This window comes from Teleopsis dalmanni, chromosome 1 (genome assembly GCF_002237135.1).
Source record: "Teleopsis dalmanni isolate 2A chromosome 1, ASM223713v2, whole genome shotgun sequence".
NCBI classification, from domain to species: domain Eukaryota; kingdom Metazoa; phylum Arthropoda; class Insecta; order Diptera; family Diopsidae; genus Teleopsis; species Teleopsis dalmanni.
The window spans coordinates 51,767,132-51,791,889 of record NC_051846.1 but is presented as its reverse complement, the minus strand read 5'-3'; the positions used below and the strand labels follow the sequence as shown (position 1 = coordinate 51,791,889).

Sequence of the window (24,758 nt, the reverse complement as noted above, 5' to 3'; positions counted from 1 at the left end):
TTTAAAGATTTTTCTTTTTAAATATAATATGTCTTAAAATAGTTATAGTTAAATATTTTTTATGTATAAAAATATTCCCTTCGCCTAATATTAAAATTTGGTTATAAATAAACGATTTGCAGTGTTACTTTCGCTTTAATTATAAAAAAAAAAATGAATTAGTTCGGCACACTTATTAATAACATTTTAAACGGATTGCATTTAGTCGCTTTCGGGCATAATTGCAGTTAATTGGAGACGTTGAGCTTAGATTTTATTTGATTGCTCCGACAGAAAAACTCATAAGATGGCCGCTTCACACAAGAAAAAAAAACATAGTCTTGAATTTTGCCCTTGGCAATCAAAATTGTAAGCACATAAATAAAAATGCAAAAATGTGCATTACATTTTTTTTGCTTCTTCTTTATTTTTGTAGAAGAGATGTGAATCAGCGATTTGGTTACCTATTGGAAAAAGGGAAATTTGGCGACTGTGTCGTTATAGCCGGCAGACATAAAGAAAGATTCCTCTGCCATAAGTTGATTTTAGCAATAGTATCACCAAAGTTCGAAACGATATTCTATGAGGATGGATTAAGCGAAGTAGAATATGAAGATGTCAATGCAGATGTATTCAGATATGCTCTACAGCATATATATATGCAAGATGAAGTTAAGACGCCGTTTCCTTATGCCCTTGCGGGTAAATTATTCTACATGGCAATGAAATTTAAAATGGAATTCTTGCGTGTAACACTTATTCGTATTTTAAGTAATGCTCCATGGCCAGTGGAACACGTTCTAACCATTTATAATTCAGTTAAAGTTTACAGTGAAAGCCTTATGCTTTCACTCTCCATAGATGTAAGTGCACCAATGCATTTAAGGTTTATGACAAATTTAACAATTTCCCTTCCAGCATATTCAAAATTACAAACTCGACTTTTTATTTCATTCAACGGTGTACAAGCAGGAAGCGGTAGTATTCAAATGCGTTATTCAGGCACTTCAACGTAGAGTGGCAGAAATTCATATATTTCAAGCGATCGAACGTTATTGTTTAGAAAATAATTTGTTCGAGGAAGAATTGGAAATAGAAGAAGGACCAGAAGGAATTGCTGACCCTGACGTAAATGTAGTCGTAAAACCTGAAGAAATATCACCAAGCACCAGCTTTATATTAAATATAAGCGGACCAGAACTATGTGGCTCAAATACGTTTCAAAATCGTAAAGCTTTAGTTAAAGATCTCTGTGACCTAATCAATTTTCGTGGAATGACTCCAACGGAATTTGCTGCTGGACCAGCCACATCCAAACTTCTGTCTCCTGAAGAAAGTTTCTCCATATTAATAAGCCTTTGTAAAGAACACAACTGTAAGGATATCAATACGATTTTTAATTTTAGTGGCGCATCTATGACCTAGTACAATGTTAGGAGTATATTCAGTGCCCATTTTTTACATTAAACACACATCATATTTGTTTATAATGAAAATTTGTCACATATATATAGTTTTTTTATGTCTTACATTTATTTATTTACATCATTGTTTCGTTAAAATATAAATCAATTAATTCATGTTTGTGGTTAGTAATAAGAACTAATAATAATTTTAATACATTAATAAATTTTAATAGGGAATATTATAAGTATACAACAAATATTTTTATATGTTTTGGAAGGCTAATATAGCCCACTATTAAAAAAGATTATAAAACTATTCACAAAATTTTTTTAATTGTTTTAAAAACCCACTATTTGGTTGCACACATGCACGTTTCCCTTTAACATATGCGTAGGCATCGTCAAATTTCATTTGGCAATGTTTTATTAAATATGCTATAACCACACTCGCTGAACGTGACACACCAGCATTGCAATGTACCAACACAATACCATTAGTTACTTTCGCATCTTTTATGTACGTAAAAGCGTCTTGCATTAATCCAGCAAAGAGATCCGTTTCAGGCAAATCCAAACAAGGCAAAAATTTTGTATGTAAATTGTCATTCATATTTTCTATAATGGGCATTTCAATGCCAATACTTAGTATATGCGTAAATTTAAACTTATTAATATTTTCAAGTGAAACAGCATCCTGTGAACCAAGATAAAGCAGATTTTCGATTATACAAGCAGGTTCCGTATCTGGTTTCGTATCCACAATGAAACCATATTTATTACTTTCAAGTTTAATTGGTGGGAGCGTTGAGTTTTTGCTTTCAACATAACGTTCACCAGTGGTTGTGGTTACAATTGTTGTTGATCTTTGCAAACTTTTACGTTTTTGTTGTATTTCCTGAAGGAAGCTCATGTTCTTTATCGTTTTCTTGAGCTTCTATATATTTATCCTTTTCATTATAATGAATTTTGCTTAAATATAAACCATAAGCTGGTGCGAGAGTAATACGTGAATCCCAGCTATGCTTTGAAGGTATAGTAAGCATTTCATATATACTTTTTTCATCAATACGCCCTACTCCTATTGCTACGAGTGCACCCACAATACGGCGTACCTAAAATATAAAGTAAAGTTTAATGGAGACTACAATTGAGTATTAATTCTGTAAAAAAATATATAATATATAATTTTATTTACCTGTTTATAAAGAAAAGATTTCCCTTTGATTTCTATATCCCAAAAGTCATATAAATCCTGTGCTAATGCAGTGTTTACACCAATAGCTAACGTTTTCCCTGGTTTTATGCTAATTTTCTCTATCCGACGTACCGTGAATCGGGGATGTCTAAAGGAAGGGTTGTCATCCCTGTTCGTACTTGTAAAAGTGCGAAAATCATGCATTCCCTCGAACATTCGGGCTACAGAGCGACATCTTTCAATATCAAATGGGTACTTTCTAAGTATAAATTACTTTATTTACTATTACATTTTAAAAATTCAAGATGTACATACTGAATAAAATAACAACGATCGATTTCTTCAATGGGTATAAATTCTTCAAAGGCTCGATTATCTATACAATTACTATCATCCGATTTTTTTCGTAACACTGCAATACGATAAAGATAAGTGCGACCTAATGCATTATAGCGGCAGTGAAATGTATCTGGAACCCTTTCAGTTTTTATAACTCTTATTTGCAGCTTTTGTTTATGCAATGTACGATTCAATACACCTGTTATGGTCGTTGGATCGTAGGTCTTTGTACCATATTTTTGTAAATCAACATGTAAAGTTGAGTGAAGTGCATGGACACCTTTGTCTGTACTTTAATTAAATATTATGATTTTATTTAGTTATTAATATATGCAATATAATTTAACTTACCGGCTTGACAAAACTGTTTCAACCTTATTTGCGGGTCGCAGCACGTTAAGTGCTAAATCAATGCATCCTTGTACGCTTTTTACGTCAACTAATTGCTCCTCTGCTCTATTGATTGTTTTCTGTATTCCACTATTAATTGTTTTTGCGATAAATAATATGTAAGGGTAAAAAATAAATTAAAACAAGCTTACCGAAAATTTGTACCAATATATGAAATATTAAGTAGGAATCTCTGCATTATGAAAATGTGCTCTTTACGTAAACAGAGAGTAAATATCACAGCTGATGATATGGCTTACCAGTTTTCGCGATAAGAATTTGTCAAAATAACAATTTGTGTAATTGAGTATCTCATATTCAATTACACACAAACAATAACACAAGTAATTTTATATATAAACATGTTTTTAAATCAATTTTCTTATTATTTTCAAATTAATTTTAAAGCATAAAACTAATTTTAAAATATAAATACACAAATATTAAAATTTCTTTTAGCCCCAGTACACACGTGAAAAGGCGACAGTATGCTTCTGGCCAAAGTATAAAAGTATTATTTGTTTCTGGCTTCTGATTGGTACGTACATATGTAACAGAAAGAAAGTGGATACGTTTTGCGCACTTTTGTATACACTGTTTTCTCTGTTTGTAACAAATATATAAAATAAGTTTTAACAATTTATTTATATGTAAAATATTCTTCGCAAATATTAGATTTGCTCCACGAGCTACTCGTAGTAAAACTCGTGTAAAATACAAGTACAGTACAAACTAAGAGCATAGCACAAATAAAATGCCAGATTACTTTCTTTATTCAAATTTTCATGGAACAGATTTGTGTAAAGTTTGGTAAGAACAGCTGTTTTCAAAAAATAAGAGCGCAAAATAAATTTTGAAAAATAAGAAAGTTTTATAACAACAAGCAGCAACAACATTATAAAAATGTTGAACAAATATTGCAGCAAAGCAACGAAAGACTAATGAATATTAAACAAAATAAACTAAAGACGTTGGACAAAATTTTAAAAAAGTATTTATATTTATATTATATGATATATAAGAAAATGTAACGATTATTGTCCTTTTCAGATCAAAATAAATAAATATATTATTATTATAAGGATAAATCAAGTTAAAACATATTTAGTTTTAATTTTTATAACTTGAAAATATTATAGTTTTAAGAATATGTTAAGTTTGAATTAACTATTTATATAGATAATGTAATTTTATAGCTAATTTAAGTTAGAATTAGGTTCCTTGTTTTAATATTTATGAAATAAATTAATGATATATAAACTGTATTCAATGACAGTTAATTTCTGTTTGTGATTTATTACAAATTAAATCTCTTACAATGCCACGCGAATAAACAATAAAAAAATTTAAATTCAAACCAAGACAGCTGATTCATACAACACAAATTTTACTTGAAATAAAATTTTCGAGTAATGTTTATGTAGCATTTTCAAATTTCGACCGAGATGTTATACCCACTCAGATGCTCTCATTAACTCGAAAATTTGCTGGTGGAGCGCTCTTGTGTCTACACAGTGTTACTCAAAGCTACTACAAGTTGCTCGTGGAAAAGACCTATTGTATATAAGGCATTTATTCATGGCATTAAAATTATTTATCAATAACATATGTTAACGCAGTTGGCTTAAATTTTTGATTAAAAAAATTATTTATTCATTTATAATTTCAAATTGTACACTTTACAACTATTAATAGTTTGAAGCAAATATATTTTATTATCGTAACATTGTTTCTGAATCGTAATATTAGTTGGACACGTTATTCTTGTCAAAAGTTTTTAAATTTTTTTGTATACAACACTGCGAATTTTGTTTTTGACAAATCGAAGAGACTTTTTGACGTGCCTTTTATCACGGAGAATTTGTGCGATTTGCAAAACATTGACCGGTACGGTTTTGTAGTGACTAGCATTGGTGAAGGAGGTTTTCTTAGGAAGAGTGGTGTAATTAAATAATATCAAGATGTTAGCACCGCCCGGGGCACATTCTAATATACATGGCAATGACTTAGCTGATGAAAAAGAGGTAAATGAATGGACTCGTTTTGGATTTCGCATTGCTGTTGGTGCGGCGCTACATCCTTTTGAATATGCTAAAGTCTTGGCTCAACTTGGTTATGAACCAATTGCTCCGCGCCCTGGAAAGTCCCTGCTTGGCAAAGATATATTAGTTTTGCCAAATATGTTTCAATATGGTATGATATAAAAGTAAATAGTGTTTACATAATAATTTAATATATACACATTTAAGTGGGTTATATACGAAGAATGGACGGTTTCTATGGAATGTATCGTGGACTTTCTCCAAAAATATTTGGCAATCTACTTGCATTTGTTTGCAGTGAAAAAGTAATTACAGCTTTTAAATTACCTACAGCTGAAGAATGTAAATTGAAGGATGATGTTGACTTAAGTGATGAGGAGCTGTAAGTATTTGATTATGGTAATGTCTTAAAATCTAATTTTTTAATTAAACTTATACATCTTTAAAGGTATTTACAATTTAAATTAAATTTAAAACGCGATTTAGTAATTAGTATGACAAGCATTATTGTATGCCAACCCTTTCACGTGATTTCCCTACGAATGATGGCACAGTTCATTGGTGGAGAAAAAATATATCAATCTATAGTTGGTTCCATTATTGAAATTTACAAATATGAGGGTATTAGTGGATTCTTTAGTGGTTTACTTCCAAAATTGATAGGTGATGTAGCCAGCCTTATATTGACAAGTACCACCGTATTTATGCTTAATAAATACTTAATAAAAGATAAAGTTGGTAGACATTATAATTCTGGACTTACACAGGTATTTATATATTATTAAATCTCTGTTAACTACTTTTTTTTAACAAACTCTCAAACAGTTTGCCATTGCCAGTATGTTGTATCCTTTCCAAGTTGTTGCTAGTTGTATGTGTGTAACTGGCTCCCGTCTTATGGCCGCAAGTCCACCGATGATGCCGATGTACAGAAATTCAATTGATTGTTGGAACCATTTATCATCACTGGGTGAACTTAAGCGTGGTAATGCTTTCTTTTTGCGGTAAGAAATAATTCAAGTTTTCTATAAAAACCAAGTTAAAACTTATATACCATATATTACCATATATATTACCTATATGATTTTTGTTTATACACTTCTATATATTATAAGAACAAACAAAGATAAAATAAATTAAACACGATTAGTCATCACTTCTAATTTGACAGGTACGAGTTCAGTCTGACACTTGCAGTCCAAACAAATTATATACGGGCTGTAACTAATTAAAATTCGAATATTTCCAGCGTTTCCAGAAACAGCGTTGTACGGTCTGCCAAAAAAAATTAACTTTATTCTTGTGCTCTTCTTTACTATAATTTATCACATTTTAGCGAAATATTTGAGCTGCTGAAAAGTGCGTGCACTATTAGGTCCATTTAAATTAATTGATGACGATAGATTCTCTCATCGATCAGTATTTGACCGACTTAGTGAAAATCTCATTTAGCAACCACTTTCTATAACTGATTGGTACCGTGCGTCCTTTATCTTTCCGAAAAAGTGTACTTAATAATGAATATAAAATATTTTAGTGGGCATAAAAATCATGAAAAAGGCTTGTATCTACACTCTATAGGACTGTTATTTCAGGCATAATAATTGCGCTTTTGTTCATTTAAACATCTTCATATTTTGACATTACATTGCTGAAGTGTGTATTTCTTTCTGTATCTTTTTTTAAAAAAAGTTTTGCTTATTATGAAACATAAGTTAGATATATATATGTATATAAAGTTATAAATTTATATTATATTATACATTTCTATAAACTCGTTAAATTTAAGGCAAAATAATATATTTGAACTTTGATAAATAATGCGGTCTACTTATACTTTTTTTAATCTTGAAAAGATAACATAATTGTATTTACTCCTTTTTTTTTTTTTTAATTTTATCAAAACTTTAAGCTTTATATTGCATTTGTTTTTTATATATTTTTCAATGTAAAAAAATATTAACATGAATTTTTATTGTGTGCATTTGATAATTTTACAACTTCTAGGTTGTAAAAACTGGTATAATCATGATGTATTTGGTACATCAATTTGAAACACTATCAATCTAGTTAGGTTAGGTTAGGTTATGCTGGCAGGCCAAAAAGGTTACACATAGACCATTAAATTCCATTGCGATATTAGATCAGAATCTCTTGTTACTAACGATAGTACGCATCACTCAGGATGCGTGGTTATTAGCTAATTATCAATCTAGTTACTATTATTGTATTATTATTCGTAATTTCCATTGGGTTAAAACAACAACAACTCCTCTTAATTATCTCCAGAGAAACACAAACCGGTACTCTTGGAGAAATATCCGTAGAAGGTTTTACATTCTCTTTAATGTCCCAGTAACCGGTAACTCAGCTTTTCGATTAAGCCTTCCGATTTGTGCCCTACATTCTGTGAATAGTGTATTAATGTTTGCATTTAGAGAGTTTCGAATAGCAAAGAGAGAAAGGACAAACACAAAAATTTAGTTAATTTATTAAAATTTGGCTGACCATACAACGCTGTTTCTAATATTACCAAGTACTCATCATCAGTGGTCTTAAGAAATATTCGAATTTAGTCCGTATATAACTTGTTTGGACTGCAAGTGTCAGGCTTAGAACTCGCGCCTGTCAAATTAGAAGCGATGTCTAAACGTGTTTTTCCACAAGTAGACAAGGCTGTACAAACTTTCCGTGCTTAAGGTTGCAGGTTTTTTGACACTTTTTTATTTAATTAGTGACATTAACCATTAATATAATATGGGTATTTAAAAAATATGGATATTTATTAGAATAAGTGACAACTGTGAATGTTAGTATAGATGTCTATATATTTTAACTGTCAATTTATTGTATTGTCTATAATTCACTATATGTACTTTATATATTCTTTCAAACGGTTTTTAAATGTATATTTCTGTTGTTATTTATTGCAGGTATGTGCCTGGACCTAGGAAGAATAATTACATTAGCCAAACTAATTATTCAATTATGCCACCATTAAGTAAGAAGCAATAGATCACTACAAAATTCGTTACAAAGAGTTCAAAAACTATTTCATGAAGTTTACAATCAGAAGACAATGCATTTGGAAAAACAACAACAACAAACATTTTAAAAAAAAAAACAACGCATTTATTTCTAATAATTAAAAAATTATTTCATCTGTATCAGTAAAAGAGATTTTTGAAATAAAAAACATTTTAACTCATATATTTTAGATCAGTGTTAGTATATTTTTCTTTTTTTTTGTATTTTTTTGTATTTAATATTTTAAAATGTGTTCCGTTGTATGCTCAACTTAACTTCTTCTCATACTCAAAATGTTTTAAAAACTCAAAATATTTCCAAAAATATTGAAATCAGAGGAAAATTCTTTAGTTTTCCGTTATGTATTCAGTATGCATTGTCTGTGGCTCTTGAACAGATCGCGGAGAATTTTAGATTTTCATATATACCATCCGACTAAACTATTTCGAAAAGTTCTTAAAAAGTAAAAGCAAAATAAAAGTGGAATTTTAAAATATTGTAAATTAATTAATAATAAATAGCACAAATCTAATTTATGGAACAAAAATTTTAATATATTTTTTTTTCTTTACGAGTACATAATAAATAAAAAAAAGAAATATTACTTTGAAAAATTAGCTCTTGTATGTATCAAGAAAATAAATCATGCAATGCTTCTTAGTCCGTGTGTGTTTTCCTAAAATAATTTTATGGAGATACTTTTAAAAATAGCCAAACCAAAAAAAAAAAAAATAAATAAACAAGAAAACTCAACAGATTTTAGTATGTGCACATATGTACGCGGCTTAGTACATGTATTAAATATTATTAAAAATTAAATAAAAATAATATATGAAAATACACACAATAATTTGGATAAGATTTTTAAACAAATGATTTATGCTTTCTTTAAAAAGCTAATTTTTATAAAATCGGTTCGGATTAACGATTAACGGCGCCCGTCTTTGTCGAAAATGTCTAACAGGCGCGCGCAATCGATGCCAGCACAAATGCTAGACCAGAAGCCAACGCGTGGCAGGTGTGTAGCTGCCATATGTTTCTCGTGGAAGATAATCACTTGTATTGTTTCGCACGTGACTTTGGTGTTATTGGTTGTTTCGTATTGCGTTGGTGGTGCCTATTTGTTTCGACATTTAGAGAAACCACATGAAATAGAGGTGAGTAAAAAGTCTCGCAATGCGGGTCTCATTACGATTCTTTATTATTAGGTTCATGTTTAAATAGTTTAACCAGCTGTGATGTTTCTATTGATTTTGAGTAAATTGTTGAAATTTCCTTTTTGTAAAATTTATTGATCGAATTGTTAAAATATATAAATTATATTTTTTTTAGTAGATTAGTAAAAATTTATCAACTAGTTGTTTATTTGTGTGACCCCTTTAGAGGTTCTGGTCTCATTGCACACACTGATTTAAGCCTAATCGACCTTTGGACTCATCCCCTTGAGGTAGCTAGATTTCTACGGCTGAACCATTGGTTGATTTCAATTGTATCCTCACCCCCTTTCCCATTATCCCCTTAACTCTAACCCCACCCATTCACTTTCCTACCCTTGTATTCGTCTGGTAATCCTTACATATTATCTATGTAAGGTTTTCAGATCCCGGCGGGCTACAACAACAACGAGTTGTTTGTTTTATTTATGTTATGATCTTGAGTTTTTAATTATACGGTAACAGAATGAACCTATAGGCCTAAGTGGATCCCTTGGGATCGCTAGTATAACCTAACCTAATCTGTGTTATGATAGTAAGTAAATCGGCTTAACACTTATGAGGTGCATAAATACTGCGAAACATTGGTTGAGGGTAAATTAAAATAATTTAAAACAAATTTGTTTTATTTTATATAATATTTTATTTTTTATAAGAATAAAATAGCAAATAAAAATAAATAAAAATTTTTCTTCGTAATATAATGTACCAATAGCCTTTTATTTAAAATATGGCACCAAATAGTTTACCAAATCCAACTTTTCTTATATGTCTCGTAAAGTTTCTTACATTTTGCTTGATACTTAATAATAATATTGTTTACATATAAACTATTCAAATAATATTTAATTACCATCTAACAGTAATTGTTTTAAAAATTAAACTAATAGTAGCATTTTATTTAATTTTTTATCTTATGGATTGAAACATAATTTATCCGTAAGAAGAGAACAACTCATTTAACGAATGTTTTGTTTTCTAAAAGAGCTTCTAAAATAACAATAATATAGCAGACTATATTAGCCCTACGTAAAATAAATGATTTCAGGAACGTTCAAATCTTCACTTACTCGTCTATAAAATATCGCTTGCCCTTTTTACAAAAACAATATTTTCTTTGCAGCAGGAACTGTCAGTATTCAAATTTGGTGACTATATAACCACAGTGACTTGTGTTACATAGATATAAATATATTAATTCCTAATTTATATCCCTATTGCAGATATACAGATCATGACATCGCTTATTTTTATATCAAAATGCCCACAATAATTTGAGTGCTATTAACTTATGGTTCTCTCCAAAAAAAGTGTCTAGGTTCTCTGTCCAGGCAAGTTTTAATTACAACTCATCTACAAAACTCTATTTTCACCCATAACCCCCATCCTAACTTATGTATTCGTCTTGTAATTCAATTATGTTTCTTGCTCTTATGGTCCACGCGGGTTAAATTAACAGTAACAGCAAGTCTAGTAGATTTACTATTTAGTCGTATCTACTCACTTACTATTTGATCTTATTGTATTGTTGGTATTGCTACATAGTAGGTTGCCATAGTAATTTTAGATGAAAATTCTAACAGTTTGTTAAATAAATTTGCAAACATATCAACTAAACTGCGAAACTAAAGAATTTAATTAAGTGTTGTAATGTCTTCACATCTGATAACTTATTTATTTGGACCAGAAGGTTCTAATTAGGAGAAATTTGATTTAAAAAACGTAGGGAGTTTTATATCAAAGTCCATGTCTTTGGTTAAAAACTTTATGATATTAAAAAACTTCCCTATAGCAAATCTGCCTTGGATCATAAATTTCCTTATACTCGTATATACACACCAATTTTATAAGGTGATAATTCAACCTATAATTGCCATATCAGTTTTCTTGAAAGTATTCTCAACTGTTGTTTCTTTTTTTTGATTTTTTACAACCCTAAATACGTTTTAGTTTGAAACATTTTCTTATAAACGATCTTAATTGTAATTGATTTGGTAAATTATTTCAGTATACTTTTCTCTGTTTTTATTCTGCCTTTTTAGTTATACTCTATAAAGTACGATAAAAAGTTAAGTAATAATAGAGAGAGGTTCGAATAGTTTTCCCTATTTCGTGTCATATATCTAAGCTCGTTAAACGATTTGGATGTTTCGGTGAATAATATTTGCCTCCATGTTGTCTTTCGACGTCCTCTTCCTCTTGCTCCAATTGGGTTCTATTCTAAGGTTGAATAAATTATGCTTTCTTAGAGTATAATTATAGTAAATATGACACTTATTAAGACCTTAACAACGAAAAAAGAAAAAAATCGACTTTGTTATTTGTTGAAATATAAGATATATAAGATGTATATATATAAGATTAAAATATAAGATGTCCATATTCTTAATGAATACGATTTTTTATTAGTAGGTATTTATAGGCCTTCTATTAAAAATAGATACTTCACTGATATTTTGTCAAAACTTCATAACATTTAGACAGTAAGGAAGGAATTTATTTTAAAAAGTCCTGCTGACATTGAACTCTACTTTATACATCTTATTGGTATATATATTTTATAATTGACTTTTATATGAATCTAAAATGTTTTAATGAAAAGAATTTGATATTCTAGTAATAAACTTGATATTAATATGTATATTCTATATAATATACTTCAAATATACCATATATTATCTGTTATAAAAAGATATAGTTATAATAATATTTCAATATCTTTATTATTTATCATATTAATATAGATAAAATAAAAGACAATATAATCTCGATATTATATACATATCTACCGATATATATATATCTCGAGCGCCATAATCAATTTTTTACCATAGCAGTGCGAATGATAGCAGTTATAAAATGTTTGATTAAATTTCTTTAATTTGATTAAAATTTTAAATAAATTAAAATGAGGTAATAATAATATTACTATAAACTAAAAATTCATGGCTAAGTATCTAGGTTAAGAAAAATGAAGTTTAATCTCTTTAATTATATAGAAATTTGATTCTATAAAAACAGGCACGTGTGTATTATAATCAACCCACATCGTTGATGAAAGGAAGTATTTGACTTTGACAGAGTTAGAGTTCTATGCTTTTTTGCCCTAAGAATAATGAAGTACCTCTCATACCTCGACTAGCTGTGCCCCTAATGTTTCCACTTTCCACTGCAGATTATTAAAAGTTTTTATCCCAAAATGATAAATAAATACTTACTGAAAGTTAACTGGCTGCTTATATAAAAATTTTATTTAAAAAATTAACTAATCACCTCAATTTTTTTTTTGAATCGAGGAAAAGGATGGCTTTCCTCGTCATCAACGACTGCTAAAAATGTGGTTTTTGTGTTTAAATAATTCGAAAGAGGGATTTTATGAAAACTGGTTCTGCAAGTGCTTTCATTTTTTAAATAAACTATATGGTTTTAATGGTTAATGGTTATGGTTTTAATTTAGATACCTATTATAATTGTAATATTGCATATTTATTTATAGACTTAACATCATATCCCATAACTTTTAATGCTTTTCTATAGGTTAAAAAGGGCATCGAAAGTATGCGGTACTCACTAACAGATAAAATATGGAAATTCTCCGAGAATGCATCTGTATTGTCTGAATTGGATTGGATAAATAATGTTAAAATAGATTTAGCAAACTTTGAAAAGCAGATACTTACGGCAATGAAGACCGATGGTTGGGATGGTGATGAAGATGTAACTAAATCGCAATGGACTTTTGCTGGATCTTTATTTTACTCAATTATTGTAATAACAACAATCGGTGGGTGTAATTAAAAAAAATGCAAAAAATAATGTTAATAAAATCTGACCCTTTGTAACTATATAATTAACACTAAATTAGTTATATTCATACTCCATAATTTATTAAACATAGCAAGGTAATATAACGATATAATAATGCTTAAGCGCTTTCTTCGAAGTGCTTGATATTAGGTCTTAGTTTTGGACTATATATGAGTTTAAATAACCATCATTGAGTTCTACATATGCTGCAGTTATCAGACTATAAAACCAAAAAATCGTTATATCATTTAAAAATATGAAGTTACGGAGTTACACTAAAATAGAGTATAACATATGTAATTATTTACGCTGTGAGGAAGGCTCAGTATTAGTTTGTACTAGAAAAAAATGTAATGGTGGATTAATACTCATGACAGTGCCCTTTTGTTTAGCACTACAAAATAAATTAAAAACAGAACAAGCTAATAATAATAATTAATTATTTTTTATAATATATATTAACTTTGTTTAACAGTTGTAAAGTTTTAAAATTCCAGTCAATTGGTATATAGTAGTTGTAGGACAAAGACACCATGGAAAAGTTCATGTAATTATATTTATTCCTTTAAAGATTTAGAGATAAAAAAAAAAGAATTAAAAAATTTTTTAATTTTGAAAAATCGAAAAAGATCGAAAATTATGAGCACTTTAACCTAAGGTCTAGAATATGTATTTGTTTTCTCTTAGTGTATGGTATATGTAAACTTTTTTAACACATTTAAAGTTAAATATAACAATCTTTAAAAACTTACTTTGCAAAAATTTAAGGTTATGGACATATATCCCCTCGAACGGATTGGGGAAAAGTTACGACAATATTTTACGCTATTGTTGGTATACCATTAATGTTACTTTGTCTGTCTAATATTGGAGATGTATTGGCTACATCATTCAGGTATCTCATCAATAGTTTTTAATTTCCTCGTACCAAAAGAAATTGTCAATTTCTAGATTTATATATTGGCGAATATGTTGTTATGTCTGTACTCGACGACCTCGTCGTCCAAGAAACCGTTCAGTTCGCGGACATCGTTATTCATCTCGATCACAACCACCCCCCATGCGACGTTCAATGAGACTTACACAGCGTTCTGCAAATGATTCGGGTGTAGGCGCTTCGATTGGTTTAGCACATGCACATTCCGATCCTGAGCTTGCATTTGCAGGACGTAATGATGAACACGATATCGAGTATGGTCAACGATTCCATAGCAGTCATAGACGTCGACAGCCTCACTATGCACCCATCACGCGCATGAGTGTCAGACATAAGTCACCCTACAATGATGAACCATATTTTGATCGAAATCCACATGAAACCCAAACATTAAATCGTAGTTCTCGTTTCAGTAGTCGTCAACGTAATCGTGATCGTATGCGTGATCGTCATACTGTTGAGCGCGAACGTAACATAAGTCGATCAAAACAACAATTATACTCAATGGATGATATTAATTTACCACCACCCACCGCAAAACGTGCACAAAGCGTACGTTCAGTAAGATCGCCAAATTCGCGACAAGAAGAAATCGTACGAGAATCAAGAGAACGCGAATTAAATCGTTTGAATACTAATAGTATGCCACGTGGTCGTTCTGTACCCAATTCTGGACGAGGTCGTGCCAAATCAGTAGATCCACGTGCGTCTTCACGCTTTGAACAAATCGACGAGGACATAGTGCGTAAAACTCCAATTATATCGAATCGTTATGCCATTGATGAACTAGAACATCATCAAAAACATAACAAGAACAATTTACGCAGTCAATCTATGCCGCGTTCTGCACATCAAAAACATAATTTTGATAACCATGATCCACCAAATGGTGGTGTAAGAAATCAAAATCAAAATCAGAATCATCATCAACACTCACAGCACCGTCATCATTCACCTTATCCAAATCAACAGCGACGTCATAGTCTCGGCCGTCAAAATTCAGGACAACATTCACGCTATGGAAATCATTTAGAATTACCGGAACTTTCAGCACCGCACAATAACAGAAATAGACGTGAACGCTCTCCTCGTTATGGAGACTACGTAGAAGAAGAGTACGATAGATCATTCACTGACGAATATGATGTGGAATGTGGTTACGGTGATTATGATGACTATCCTTCAGCGCCCAAACGTAATAGTAGAGATCGTAAGCCACGACGTGAAAGAGCAGGTAAAAAAATTATTTTCTTCTAAATGGAAAATTGTTTAAACGAACTATTAATAATTTTATATATATTGTAATTATTAATATAAATTTTTAAAGTCATTTGTTAATCACTTTTCAGAAAGATTAGCTCCGCGCATTATGTCTCCAATGGGTTTTGCAGTAGCACGACAGGTACGTAGACGTCCAAGTTACGACTATGATGATGATTCGATGTATGGAGACGATGCGAGCGATTATTACTATGGTGATGTTTCACCAAAAGACCGTCCTGTGCCAATTTGGCTTTGCGTTTTTCTTGTTATTAGTTATATACTAGGAGGAGCTTCACTATTTGCACATTGGGAAAAATGGTCTTATTTGGATTCAGCGTATTTCTGTTTTATTACATTGACCACAATCGGTAAGTAGTAATTAAATGGTTTCTAAATTATATTACAAATTTTTTTTTTTTTGCTATTAGGCTTCGGAGATTTCGTACCAGCAAAGGGTGTTAAGGACGAATCTGAGCAATCCATTGCATATTGCTCACTATATCTACTTTTCGGTATTTCTTTACTGGCTATGAGTTTCAATTTAGTACAAGAAGAATTTATTGCTAATGTGAAAGAAGTTGCAAGGCGTTTGGGTATACTAAAAGATGAAGATCGTGACGAAGATGATTAATAAGTAGTGCGTTTTTCAAATTTCATTATTCATAGATGAAATTAATAAATTAGTTATTTTATATATAGCAAAAATTTAAAAAAATAATCGATCAATAAAATATTCCTAAAATTTTTAATATATGAAATTTTTTTATATAATGAACATTATCATAATTCTTATGTATATATTATTGATATATAAATATTTAATATTTACATTATATTTTAGTTTTTATACTAATTTAAAGATAAAAATACTGTGCATATATTTAAAAATTCCTATCTATATTTTTTAAAATTTTTGTGCACTTTATCATCAACTTTTTTTACTGCTGCACTTCTGCTTTCCACTGAGGCGCTTTTATCTTCAATCTCAAGTTTACGTTTTGATTCCGTTTCATCGTAACCCGTTGCAAATATTGAATTTCCAGCTTGCGAATTATAGGGTCCAATAAAAGGATTTATTGGGTTATTGTAACCAAGACCGTAACCTTCTGTATATTGTGGTACAGTGACGCCAGGATATTGTTGTTCGCCAGGATACTGCACACCTGGGTATTGAACTCCAGGATATTGTCCACCAGGATACTGTGCACCGGGATATTGTGCGGAAGGAAATTGACCACCATTGATTGGTAAACCATTTTGACCACCAAAACCACCGGGATAGAAATTAGTACCACTTTGCGCTTGAGGAAAGCCTAAACCATTTTGATTTGGATATCCACCAGCAAATTGACCAATACCATTGTTTCCAGGTAATCCACCACCTTGAGCATTAGCAAAACCCAGTTGCGGAAATTGTCCTGGATAACCCGGAAAACCACCGACTTGTGGAAAATTAATACCGGTTTGTCCGGGGAAACTTCCGGGATATTGACCATTAGCAGGAGGAAAATATTGATTTTGTGGTCTACCTATAATGCCTGTTGGACCACCTGGACCAACTAATATACCATTTGCTGCATTACCAACACCACTTGCTCCAGGACCAGCAAACCCACCATTTGGATAATTATTAAACCCAGTTACTTGTCCGGCATTAAAATTGTTTGGATTATAAGGATTATAATTGCGTGTACCTACATTAGGATTTTCATTTTCAGGATAATCTTCGATTTCATCATTTTGAGCTCCACCAGGAATAGGTCTTCGTGTTGTAGGCTCACGTTCGCGTGCAACTTCCTCATACAATTCACTTCTGTATTTATCGCCACGTCTATCTAAATTGGCATTTGGCTCTGCACGTTCATAACGTCGGTGATTTGCCCAAACCCAACGATCATCACCGTATGTGTATGCACAAGACACGATTAATAGTAAAATTGTAGACGTGGAATGCATTTTATTTAAGGTGTATTTTTTTTAATATTCTTAATTATATTTACATTTATTTAAACATAAATTTATTTTTTAATTTACACTCATGATCACTAAATCATTTTAACTTTATTTTTGTTCTACTAAAAAACAGAAATTAATTTAAATTTCGCACACCGTGATTTGCTCCTATTTGTTCAGTTTGTGGTACTTAAATAACGCGGGTTTAGTTTGGCATGGGCTTCTTATATGTAGAATTTTACCACGCGACACAAACCCACTCAACTGTAGCGTCATCATATCAGCGGCAACCTTAACGTCATAAAGCAGATAAATCGTGTTCGTCAATCGCGCAGTCGATATGCTTTAATGAGTTTGCATTATACGAATGATCGGATATATACGCTACGTTTTTTTTTAAATTAATTGATCAATTCATTAGAAATTTTGTTTTTTTATTTTACAGCATTGGTTGCCAGTGGAATACATTTATTTGCAATTTAAGAAGAATTTACATTTATTTACATTTATTTTTGGATGGATCAACATCTGTTCACGCTTCATTTACAGACCGCCCAAGAATTGCAACAACCACCTGACCATCTTCTTTTCATGTTCTCATTATTTAACTAATTTATGCAATTTATGTTAATATCATTATTTTATCGGAATATCAGATATTAATTTAATCAAAATAGACAAGACATTGTCAAATATATCAAAGATGTAAAATCTTTGATTGATGGTGCATATGACTCTTAGTGGCTCTTCGGAACTACCTCCAATTACAATGTTTTTGCAAAATTTTTGAATTAATTTTTTTTTTTTATTGGGGAAAAAAACGTCTGGCAGAAAGAACTTTTCGGACATTTGAACTATCTGAAAACAAATTGGTGGTAAAATATATAGTAATGATTATAGATGATTAGAAATAATTGTGTATATGTTGTCATTAAACACTTTTCCTTGTATTGGAATAATCAAAACAATATAATTAGGAGTTAAAGATTGACCACGTTTATAAGACGAGGAACTTATGACCGGCAATAGAAAATTATTATATTTGTCACGAATTTTAGATATATATTCTCAATGATTTATATGTATTAAAAATCATTTAGCTAAGGTTATCAAATATCAGAGGGTTTAAAATCATTCTTGTCATGTGGCTACCTAATACACTCAAGAAAGTATGTTTCAAGCTTGTTTAACATACGCTAAATTTGGACTGTGACAAATAGATATGAAGTCCTTTCTCAAACTTACAGTTAAGACAATGTAAATTAAGGTGCGAACTTTTTATTGACAGATCAATAAACCAACCATAAGATTAATTAATATCATTTTAGAGATATTAGTCTCTCAAAACTATCTATCAATCAGATTACTAAATTTAAAAGGTTTCAATTTTCATAAAGATATCTGCACTTAGTACTGTGTTTATTAATTACACCCATTATATAAGAATTTAAAATTTAACTAACAGGCTAGTAGCGTTTTAGATACTAACACTCCTAATGGAACATTTGAGTAACATATGTGAATGAAAGTGTTTAGTATCATACTTTGTTTGAACAGTGGTAAGGTCCGCAACGCGCATACACTTAAGACGGATGGTCAGGCTCATCACTTCTATTAATAGAATATTAAAACTTAATAGTTCTATTCTATTAATAGTTAATAGAACTTTAAAATCGGTCTAAAACATATTGTAAAGTAAATAAAATTTATTTATGCTTATTCCATAACATTTATTATTATTGGACTCTATTAGGGAAATTTTTCAATGCACTATAAACATTATTTATTTATTAAACACACCTATTACTTATCTGTTACTATGAACCATATCACTTACAGAAGTTGTAGAATTTTAATTAAAATCTAAATTGGTAATAACAACACATAGCTAATCTGTGTCAGATTGGCATCAAAAAATCGGTGCATATTATTAACATTATTATTTATATAAATTCTTCAATAATTAATCTTCTGTAACTTAAAACACTACTTTATGGGTGTGTCACGTATAGCAAAGCGGCCGACTCTACTATCCAGAAGCTACAAGTTGCTCAAAGTCAGGCTCTCCGAAGACTTTTCAAAGTGTCATGGTACATCCGCACGAATGACATGCTAGAATAGATTCGGTCAAAAAATACATAAGGGACAGAGCCCTAAAGCTATATGTAAAAATCAACAGGCTGATCTTAGATCAGTCATTGAACAATCACACAATTATTAATAATTATTAATAATACACAAATTAGTCAATGAGAGGGTGGGACTCTGCAGAAACCCTCCAGTAATCAAAGAGTAAAAGTGCTCAGATGTACTAACTCGGAAAAGGCTCAGCATAATAATATATTTCTCAGTTCCGGTTATTGCTCCAGTAAAAATATTAATTTTTTGTCCATTCAACCCCAGCTTTCAAGCTTTGAACTTGATAACGACACCAAAATAAGTGAAAAAACGGGAAAGTGCCAAGCAAGCGCAACAAACAAAGCAAAAAAGTGCCAAGTAAAAGCACCAAAAATACAAAAAGTTTTTAAGTAAAAACACATAAAAGCGAAAAGTGCTAATTAAAAGCACCAAAAATGAAAATAATAAATAAACTCGAATATCTGCAAGTACCGTCTGCATAAAAATCTTAATCTTAAAGTAAATTAAAAAGAAATGATTATGCAAATTTCATGTATGCAATTAAGCTAACTTCCATATATTTATTTTTCATTCTATAAAATCAAAGAAAAGTATATTTAATAGCAAAGTAATAATAATACACGAAAATAAAGTACAATCATCAATCAAATTACTGAGGAAACAATGACGAAACCATATTGCTTTATCTAGATAGAAACATTTTATTTTTTTGGACACAGTGTGATGAACAAGAGAGGAACGCTCCGTTACGTAACTGACCTTTAAAAAAAACGAAATTTTAGCTATTTGGTTGGTTAGTTTTTTAATGTGTATTATATGTAGTGAACGTAACAATGTCTAGGCACCCATTTACCTAAATATGTTTTTTTTCCACAGCAAGGTCAACTCCCGCGATTATCAATGAATTAAAATTTTTATTATAGAAATTTGCGTAAATGGTAAATACATTTATTTCAAAGACACCAAACAAAATTTGGTGTTCTAAGGTGTTTAACACATATATGTATATAAAATAAAGACACATTTTCAAAATAAAAAGTTTAATGACCCTGTGCGCCAAGTTTAACATACATTTGTGGTATTCAGTTTAAATGCGGAAGTTTTAATTTAAGATGAACTAAAAAGAATAAAAATTGTTCTGCCGACTGATGTGCATATAAGGCGCATGTTGAGTATTTATGGGAATATATAATAAAAAGATTTTTTGCACTAATTTTTTTTGATAAATTCAAATTGGCGAATACAAATTTTAATAACAATAGAAAAAATTAAATATCTATTTTGATGCAACTTTATTCTTTAAAAAATATACACAAAGTATTTTATTATTATTAGATATGAAAATATTATTAAGTATCAAACTGTGGAATAATTTTTATTATAATAAAATATTTACAAAAAGTTATATAAAATAAAATTATGAACTGGTTTTTCAATTAAATTTAATTAAGTTAAAATATATGAGTACTGCAAATAAATCGTAATTAAAAAAGTTCATATAAAATATTAAAAATAAATTTATAAATTGGACTTAAGAAATCAGCACATTTAAAATTAGTCTATATAAATAGTTTTGAAAAAATTTACTTTGATTGTTTTTTGAAACTTTCTCTGGATACATTCTCTTTATTTTCCTGAAAATTATAAAGCAAATAGCATTATTTACATCAACTATTATAAAATATAACAAAGGAACTTACAGTCAACGAGATTGGTGTACTGTACCGTGGTGACTTCATTGGAGTTTTATTCTGCGGTGTATTAGATGGACGCAGCAATTTACTTGAATTTTGATTTGATATATTGCCGTCACTATAGTTAATACTAATAATACTTGTCTTCAAACTTTCAGAAGGTTCAATTGGCGTAGAGTTAAGTAGTAATTCGCAACTAGATATTTTTTGTGGAGATTCAATTGTATTTTCTTCTCCGCTACCCTAAAAAATAAAAGTTTTTGTATTAAATTTTATAAATTAATTTAATTTAATTTAATTTAAATAAGATTTTATTACCTCCTCATCAATTGTTGCTGTTGTGTCTAAATCAGACCATTCATTTTCTTGTCGGAAGCGTTTTACGATAATATTGTGCGGTGATGTTGCAGCTAAGACTCGTGGATAATTGAAATTACGTTTCGACGGTGTTGCACCGGTTGATTTGTAAACCTGTAATTCACTATCTTTGAATGTGTTCACATCTTGCGCACAATTTGTTATTTGTGCTTTATATAAATTTGCATAACCATTGACATGGTCTTGTAAACTTGTAGCAACTTCACTTGCTACTATAATATGTCTATTTAAATTATGCGAATTATTGTTTAAGCTTTCTGCTATGGCATCTGATGCTGCTTTCATGTCTTCTTTGCTTTTCTCCGATAATTGTTTAATCTCACTTTCATGTTCGTATAGAAGTTTAAGAGTTTGTGTGTTGTGCTCTACTTCATTTGATTCAAATGTTTTAATCAACTTCTCGTGTTGATCGAAATAATTTTCACTCTGAGCCTTTAATATTGAGCACTTAGAAATATATTTATCAACACATTTTAGAGAAGTTTCAGTTTGTTTGTCAAATAAGTTTTGTGACATTGCATTAGCTTCACAACATTTTTCTTTATTTTCCTCTATGCTATTTGCATGTACCTCTAATTCATTAATTGTTTTGTGACATTGTTGTTCTAATTTTGTACTTATTTCACTCATGTTACTAAAACATGTTTTACGCTGTACTGTTATGGATTGTAATTTTTGAATCATTTCATCGACTATCGCTTGTTGTTGTGCCGCTAAAGAAGTTTCATTTACAATTTCGGTATGTATTTTACCAATATTTAGCAGATTACTTGCAAGAATTTGTTTTATAATTTCAATTTGGTGTTTTAATTTAATAGCTTGCATTTTGACATTGTTTGAATTTAATTCTAAAAAGTCAACTATACTTTTTTGGGCCGATTTAATGTTTGCCAACTGTTCATCAGTATAGGTTTGCATATCGGACAGGTTGTTTACAAGTTGTGATTTTAATTCCACATCTTTGCTTCTCAACTCTCCTAACATATTTAAAACTGCTGACTTATGTTCACCACTCAATTCATTTATAGTATTTGTGTATTTCTCAGTTATAGTGTCTGTGGATTTCACAGATTTTTCGCATAATACATTTAGTGTATTAATCTTTTGATTTGCTTCCGAAAGTAAATTAATTCGTACGTTCGCAATATTATTGTCTGAAAATTATATAACTTTTTATTAACAATATTTATTATATTTGTATAAAATTTATATACCAAATTCTTCCATAAGCATTTGAGAGTATGACTTATGTTTGTCCAGTAAGTTTGATAAATTTTCATCCATAATTTCAAAATTTTCGTGCATACGATCTGTAAAGCGCTCACAGGCAGTTTGGATTTTATCATCAATATGTTTACGACGTTCAATTGTATTCTTAATGATACAGTAATTAATTAATAAATGCACAAATATATATTTAAATCACTTACATGTAGCTCACTTGTGTCCTTCGTAGCGATATCAGCAGCTCGTAAAATTTCTGTTGCTTGATTTGTTAACTTTTCCTCCGTTTTGACATGTGAACTCAGCAAACATTTTTTTTCCTTATAGCGCTTTTTGGTTTCATGTAATTTCTATTAAAAATACACAAAAAAACACAATGAATTTTTTTCGAACAGTGGCGAACTACAACAAAAATTTCATATTATTTTAATTAATTGAATTTTTGGCTGACCATACAGCTGTGACGAGTATTGCCAAATACTCATCAGCAGTGGTCTTGCAAATAATTCTTGTATTTAATTTTAATTATTCGTTAATAATTTTTTGAAACTGCAAGTACCAGGAATCGAACTCGTGTCCTGCCAAATTTGAAGCTCAGGGTCAGCGCACCTTAACCAACTGACCAACTGAGCCGTACTTGACTTTTATGTTCGCACATTTTTCTATGTTTTATTAACAAATTCACTTGCTGTATTGCATGATATATATATTATTTCTTGTATATAGAACCTTCTAGGAACGTAATACTGAGAAAGTCATGCTAATGTTATTCCACGAGTCGCAGGGGCGAATAAATAAATATTTAAGTTTTAAAAAATATATTAATTACTTTTTGAGTCACTTGTAATGCGCCTGCTGTCAGATTTAGATGCTTTTCAGTTTTCTTTAATTCCTCTGTTTTTTCAACTAAATTTAAACTAACTTCATTAAAGATTTTTTCCTTATTCAACAGCTCATCTTTAAGCGCTTTTAATAGTAACATTTTTTCATTTAATTCGCGATGTTGGGAATCCATCTTAAGCGTCATTTCATTATACGTTTCTTCAGCTAAATAAATGCCATTCTTATCACGCGCAGCCATTAGATCTCGTTTTAATTTATCTATTTCTTCAGTATACTCCTTTAGAACCGTCCGTTTTGTCAATTTTTGATTCACCTCTGGTTTATTTTGTATGTTTTTAGCACGATGTGCATATTCTAAAGTACTAAGCGTCTCCTCAATATCTTTATGTCCTGGTGATATTGTAGCAATTATAGAAGTTTTTGTTCGACCACCTTAATTAAAAATCAAAATAAAAATTTACAATTAAACATACAAAAAAAAAATTTATTTAATTTACCTAAAGATTCCTGTAACAAACGAGTAAGTTTAGACTCACGATATGGTACGTGTGGAGTACGCTCCACTAATGCTGTTATAACACGTCCTAACGTCAATAAACTTTGATTGATGTTAACTGTTTCCCTGACCCGAATACCCTTTTCATTTCCAGCTTTTGATACATTTTCACTACCAGCCAAATCAACTAAATTTAGTTTGCCTATTTTAAGCATTTCTTCTCCATCGATACCATTCTCACGTATATGAACCAAAATCGAGAACACTGTGTGCGATCGTGATGATTGGGCATTCATTAATGTTGTAGCAGTTTTTCGTCGTTCTTTGCCTTTTTCTAACAACTTATATACATCGTCCTTGCTGTGAACTGGTATTTCTTCTAGACCTTGTATAATAACGGAACCTTTTTTGGTGCTATCATCAAAAATACGT

General features: G+C 30.3%; 7 protein-coding genes across 7 annotated transcripts in view; 3 read left to right on the top strand and 4 right to left on the bottom strand.

The window, feature by feature from the left end:
* Positions 1 to 188: 188 nt before the first annotated feature.
* LOC119670143 lies at positions 189 to 1,474 on the top strand. Its single transcript, XM_038080282.1, has 3 exons — positions 189 to 348; positions 416 to 842; positions 898 to 1,474. Exons 1-3 carry the CDS (start codon positions 287 to 289, stop codon positions 1,402 to 1,404), a joined length of 996 nt encoding a protein of 331 aa, XP_037936210.1. The 5' UTR covers positions 189 to 286; the 3' UTR covers positions 1,405 to 1,474.
* A 187-nt stretch (positions 1,475 to 1,661) lies between these two features.
* Positions 1,662 to 2,311, bottom strand: LOC119668773 (dual specificity protein phosphatase 19). The gene has a single exon (XM_038078400.1). It carries the CDS (start codon positions 2,293 to 2,295, stop codon positions 1,699 to 1,701), a length of 597 nt encoding a protein of 198 aa, XP_037934328.1. The 5' UTR covers positions 2,296 to 2,311; the 3' UTR covers positions 1,662 to 1,698.
* Positions 2,239 to 3,617, bottom strand: LOC119668772 (tRNA pseudouridine synthase-like 1). The gene is made up of 5 exons (XM_038078397.1): positions 3,462 to 3,617; positions 3,271 to 3,399; positions 2,896 to 3,210; positions 2,581 to 2,839; positions 2,239 to 2,497 (listed from the first exon to the last, which is right to left on the bottom strand). The coding sequence occupies exons 1-5, from the start codon at positions 3,506 to 3,508 to the stop codon at positions 2,261 to 2,263; spliced, it is 987 nt and encodes a 328-aa protein (XP_037934325.1). The 5' UTR covers positions 3,509 to 3,617; the 3' UTR covers positions 2,239 to 2,260.
* A 1,387-nt stretch (positions 3,618 to 5,004) lies between these two features.
* Positions 5,005 to 8,500, top strand: LOC119672132 (mitochondrial carrier homolog 2-like). Its single transcript, XM_038083099.1, has 5 exons — positions 5,005 to 5,502; positions 5,559 to 5,733; positions 5,800 to 6,118; positions 6,177 to 6,355; positions 8,285 to 8,500. The coding sequence occupies exons 1-5, from the start codon at positions 5,271 to 5,273 to the stop codon at positions 8,364 to 8,366; spliced, it is 987 nt and encodes a 328-aa protein (XP_037939027.1). The 5' UTR covers positions 5,005 to 5,270; the 3' UTR covers positions 8,367 to 8,500.
* Positions 8,501 to 9,246: 746 nt separating this feature from the next.
* On the top strand, positions 9,247 to 16,299 carry LOC119671933. Its single transcript, XM_038082821.1, has 6 exons — positions 9,247 to 9,535; positions 13,130 to 13,376; positions 14,168 to 14,294; positions 14,351 to 15,570; positions 15,686 to 15,967; positions 16,028 to 16,299. Exons 1-6 carry the CDS (start codon positions 9,332 to 9,334, stop codon positions 16,228 to 16,230), a joined length of 2,283 nt encoding a protein of 760 aa, XP_037938749.1. The 5' UTR covers positions 9,247 to 9,331; the 3' UTR covers positions 16,231 to 16,299.
* Positions 16,300 to 16,483: 184 nt separating this feature from the next.
* LOC119681268 (calcium-binding protein P-like) lies at positions 16,484 to 17,555 on the bottom strand. Its single transcript, XM_038094414.1, has one exon. The coding sequence runs from the start codon at positions 17,553 to 17,555 to the stop codon at positions 16,491 to 16,493; it is 1,065 nt and encodes a 354-aa protein (XP_037950342.1). The 3' UTR covers positions 16,484 to 16,490.
* A 3,610-nt stretch (positions 17,556 to 21,165) lies between these two features.
* Positions 21,166 to 24,758, bottom strand: part of LOC119681258 (kinesin-like protein Klp61F) — a 13,347-nt gene continuing 9,754 nt past the window's right edge. Inside the window, exons 2-8 of the mRNA XM_038094402.1 lie at positions 24,328 to 24,753; positions 23,817 to 24,262; positions 23,194 to 23,337; positions 22,978 to 23,137; positions 21,704 to 22,917; positions 21,392 to 21,628; positions 21,166 to 21,325 (exon numbers count right to left, since the gene is read on the bottom strand). Of these exons, the coding sequence (XP_037950330.1) occupies positions 21,275 to 21,325; positions 21,392 to 21,628; positions 21,704 to 22,917; positions 22,978 to 23,137; positions 23,194 to 23,337; positions 23,817 to 24,262; positions 24,328 to 24,753 (2,678 nt within the window). The 3' untranslated portion in view covers positions 21,166 to 21,274. The remainder of the gene's footprint in view (positions 21,326 to 21,391; positions 21,629 to 21,703; positions 22,918 to 22,977; positions 23,138 to 23,193; positions 23,338 to 23,816; positions 24,263 to 24,327; positions 24,754 to 24,758) is intronic.

What these genes read in the sequence shown, in the direction of transcription:
- LOC119670143 (XM_038080282.1), top strand. Translation starts at nt 287, where the DNA reads ATGGCCGCTTCACACAAGAAAAAAAAACATAGTCTTGAATTTTGCCCT. An exon ending in TGCCCTTGGCAATCAAAATT is followed by an intron (nt 349 to 415) that starts GTAAGCACATAA and finishes TTATTTTTGTAG; the next exon opens with AAGAGATGTGAATCAGCGAT. An exon ending in TGCTTTCACTCTCCATAGAT is followed by an intron (nt 843 to 897) that starts GTAAGTGCACCA and finishes TTTCCCTTCCAG; the next exon opens with CATATTCAAAATTACAAACT.
- LOC119668773 (XM_038078400.1), bottom strand. Translation starts at nt 2,295, where the DNA reads ATGAGCTTCCTTCAGGAAATACAACAAAAACGTAAAAGTTTGCAAAGA.
- LOC119668772 (XM_038078397.1), bottom strand. Translation starts at nt 3,508, where the DNA reads ATGCAGAGATTCCTACTTAATATTTCATATATTGGTACAAATTTTCG. An exon ending in TATATTGGTACAAATTTTCG is followed by an intron (nt 3,400 to 3,461) that starts GTAAGCTTGTTT and finishes AACAATTAATAG; the next exon opens with TGGAATACAGAAAACAATCA. An exon ending in AATCTTTTCTTTATAAACAG is followed by an intron (nt 2,498 to 2,580) that starts GTAAATAAAATT and finishes TTTATATTTTAG; the next exon opens with GTACGCCGTATTGTGGGTGC.
- LOC119672132 (XM_038083099.1), top strand. Translation starts at nt 5,271, where the DNA reads ATGTTAGCACCGCCCGGGGCACATTCTAATATACATGGCAATGACTTA. An exon ending in ATAATTCTGGACTTACACAG is followed by an intron (nt 6,119 to 6,176) that starts GTATTTATATAT and finishes ACTCTCAAACAG; the next exon opens with TTTGCCATTGCCAGTATGTT. An exon ending in GGTAATGCTTTCTTTTTGCG is followed by an intron (nt 6,356 to 8,284) that starts GTAAGAAATAAT and finishes TATTTATTGCAG; the next exon opens with GTATGTGCCTGGACCTAGGA.
- LOC119671933 (XM_038082821.1), top strand. Translation starts at nt 9,332, where the DNA reads ATGTCTAACAGGCGCGCGCAATCGATGCCAGCACAAATGCTAGACCAG. An exon ending in GTATTGGCTACATCATTCAG is followed by an intron (nt 14,295 to 14,350) that starts GTATCTCATCAA and finishes GTCAATTTCTAG; the next exon opens with ATTTATATATTGGCGAATAT. An exon ending in GCCACGACGTGAAAGAGCAG is followed by an intron (nt 15,571 to 15,685) that starts GTAAAAAAATTA and finishes ATCACTTTTCAG; the next exon opens with AAAGATTAGCTCCGCGCATT.
- LOC119681268 (XM_038094414.1), bottom strand. Translation starts at nt 17,555, where the DNA reads ATGCATTCCACGTCTACAATTTTACTATTAATCGTGTCTTGTGCATAC.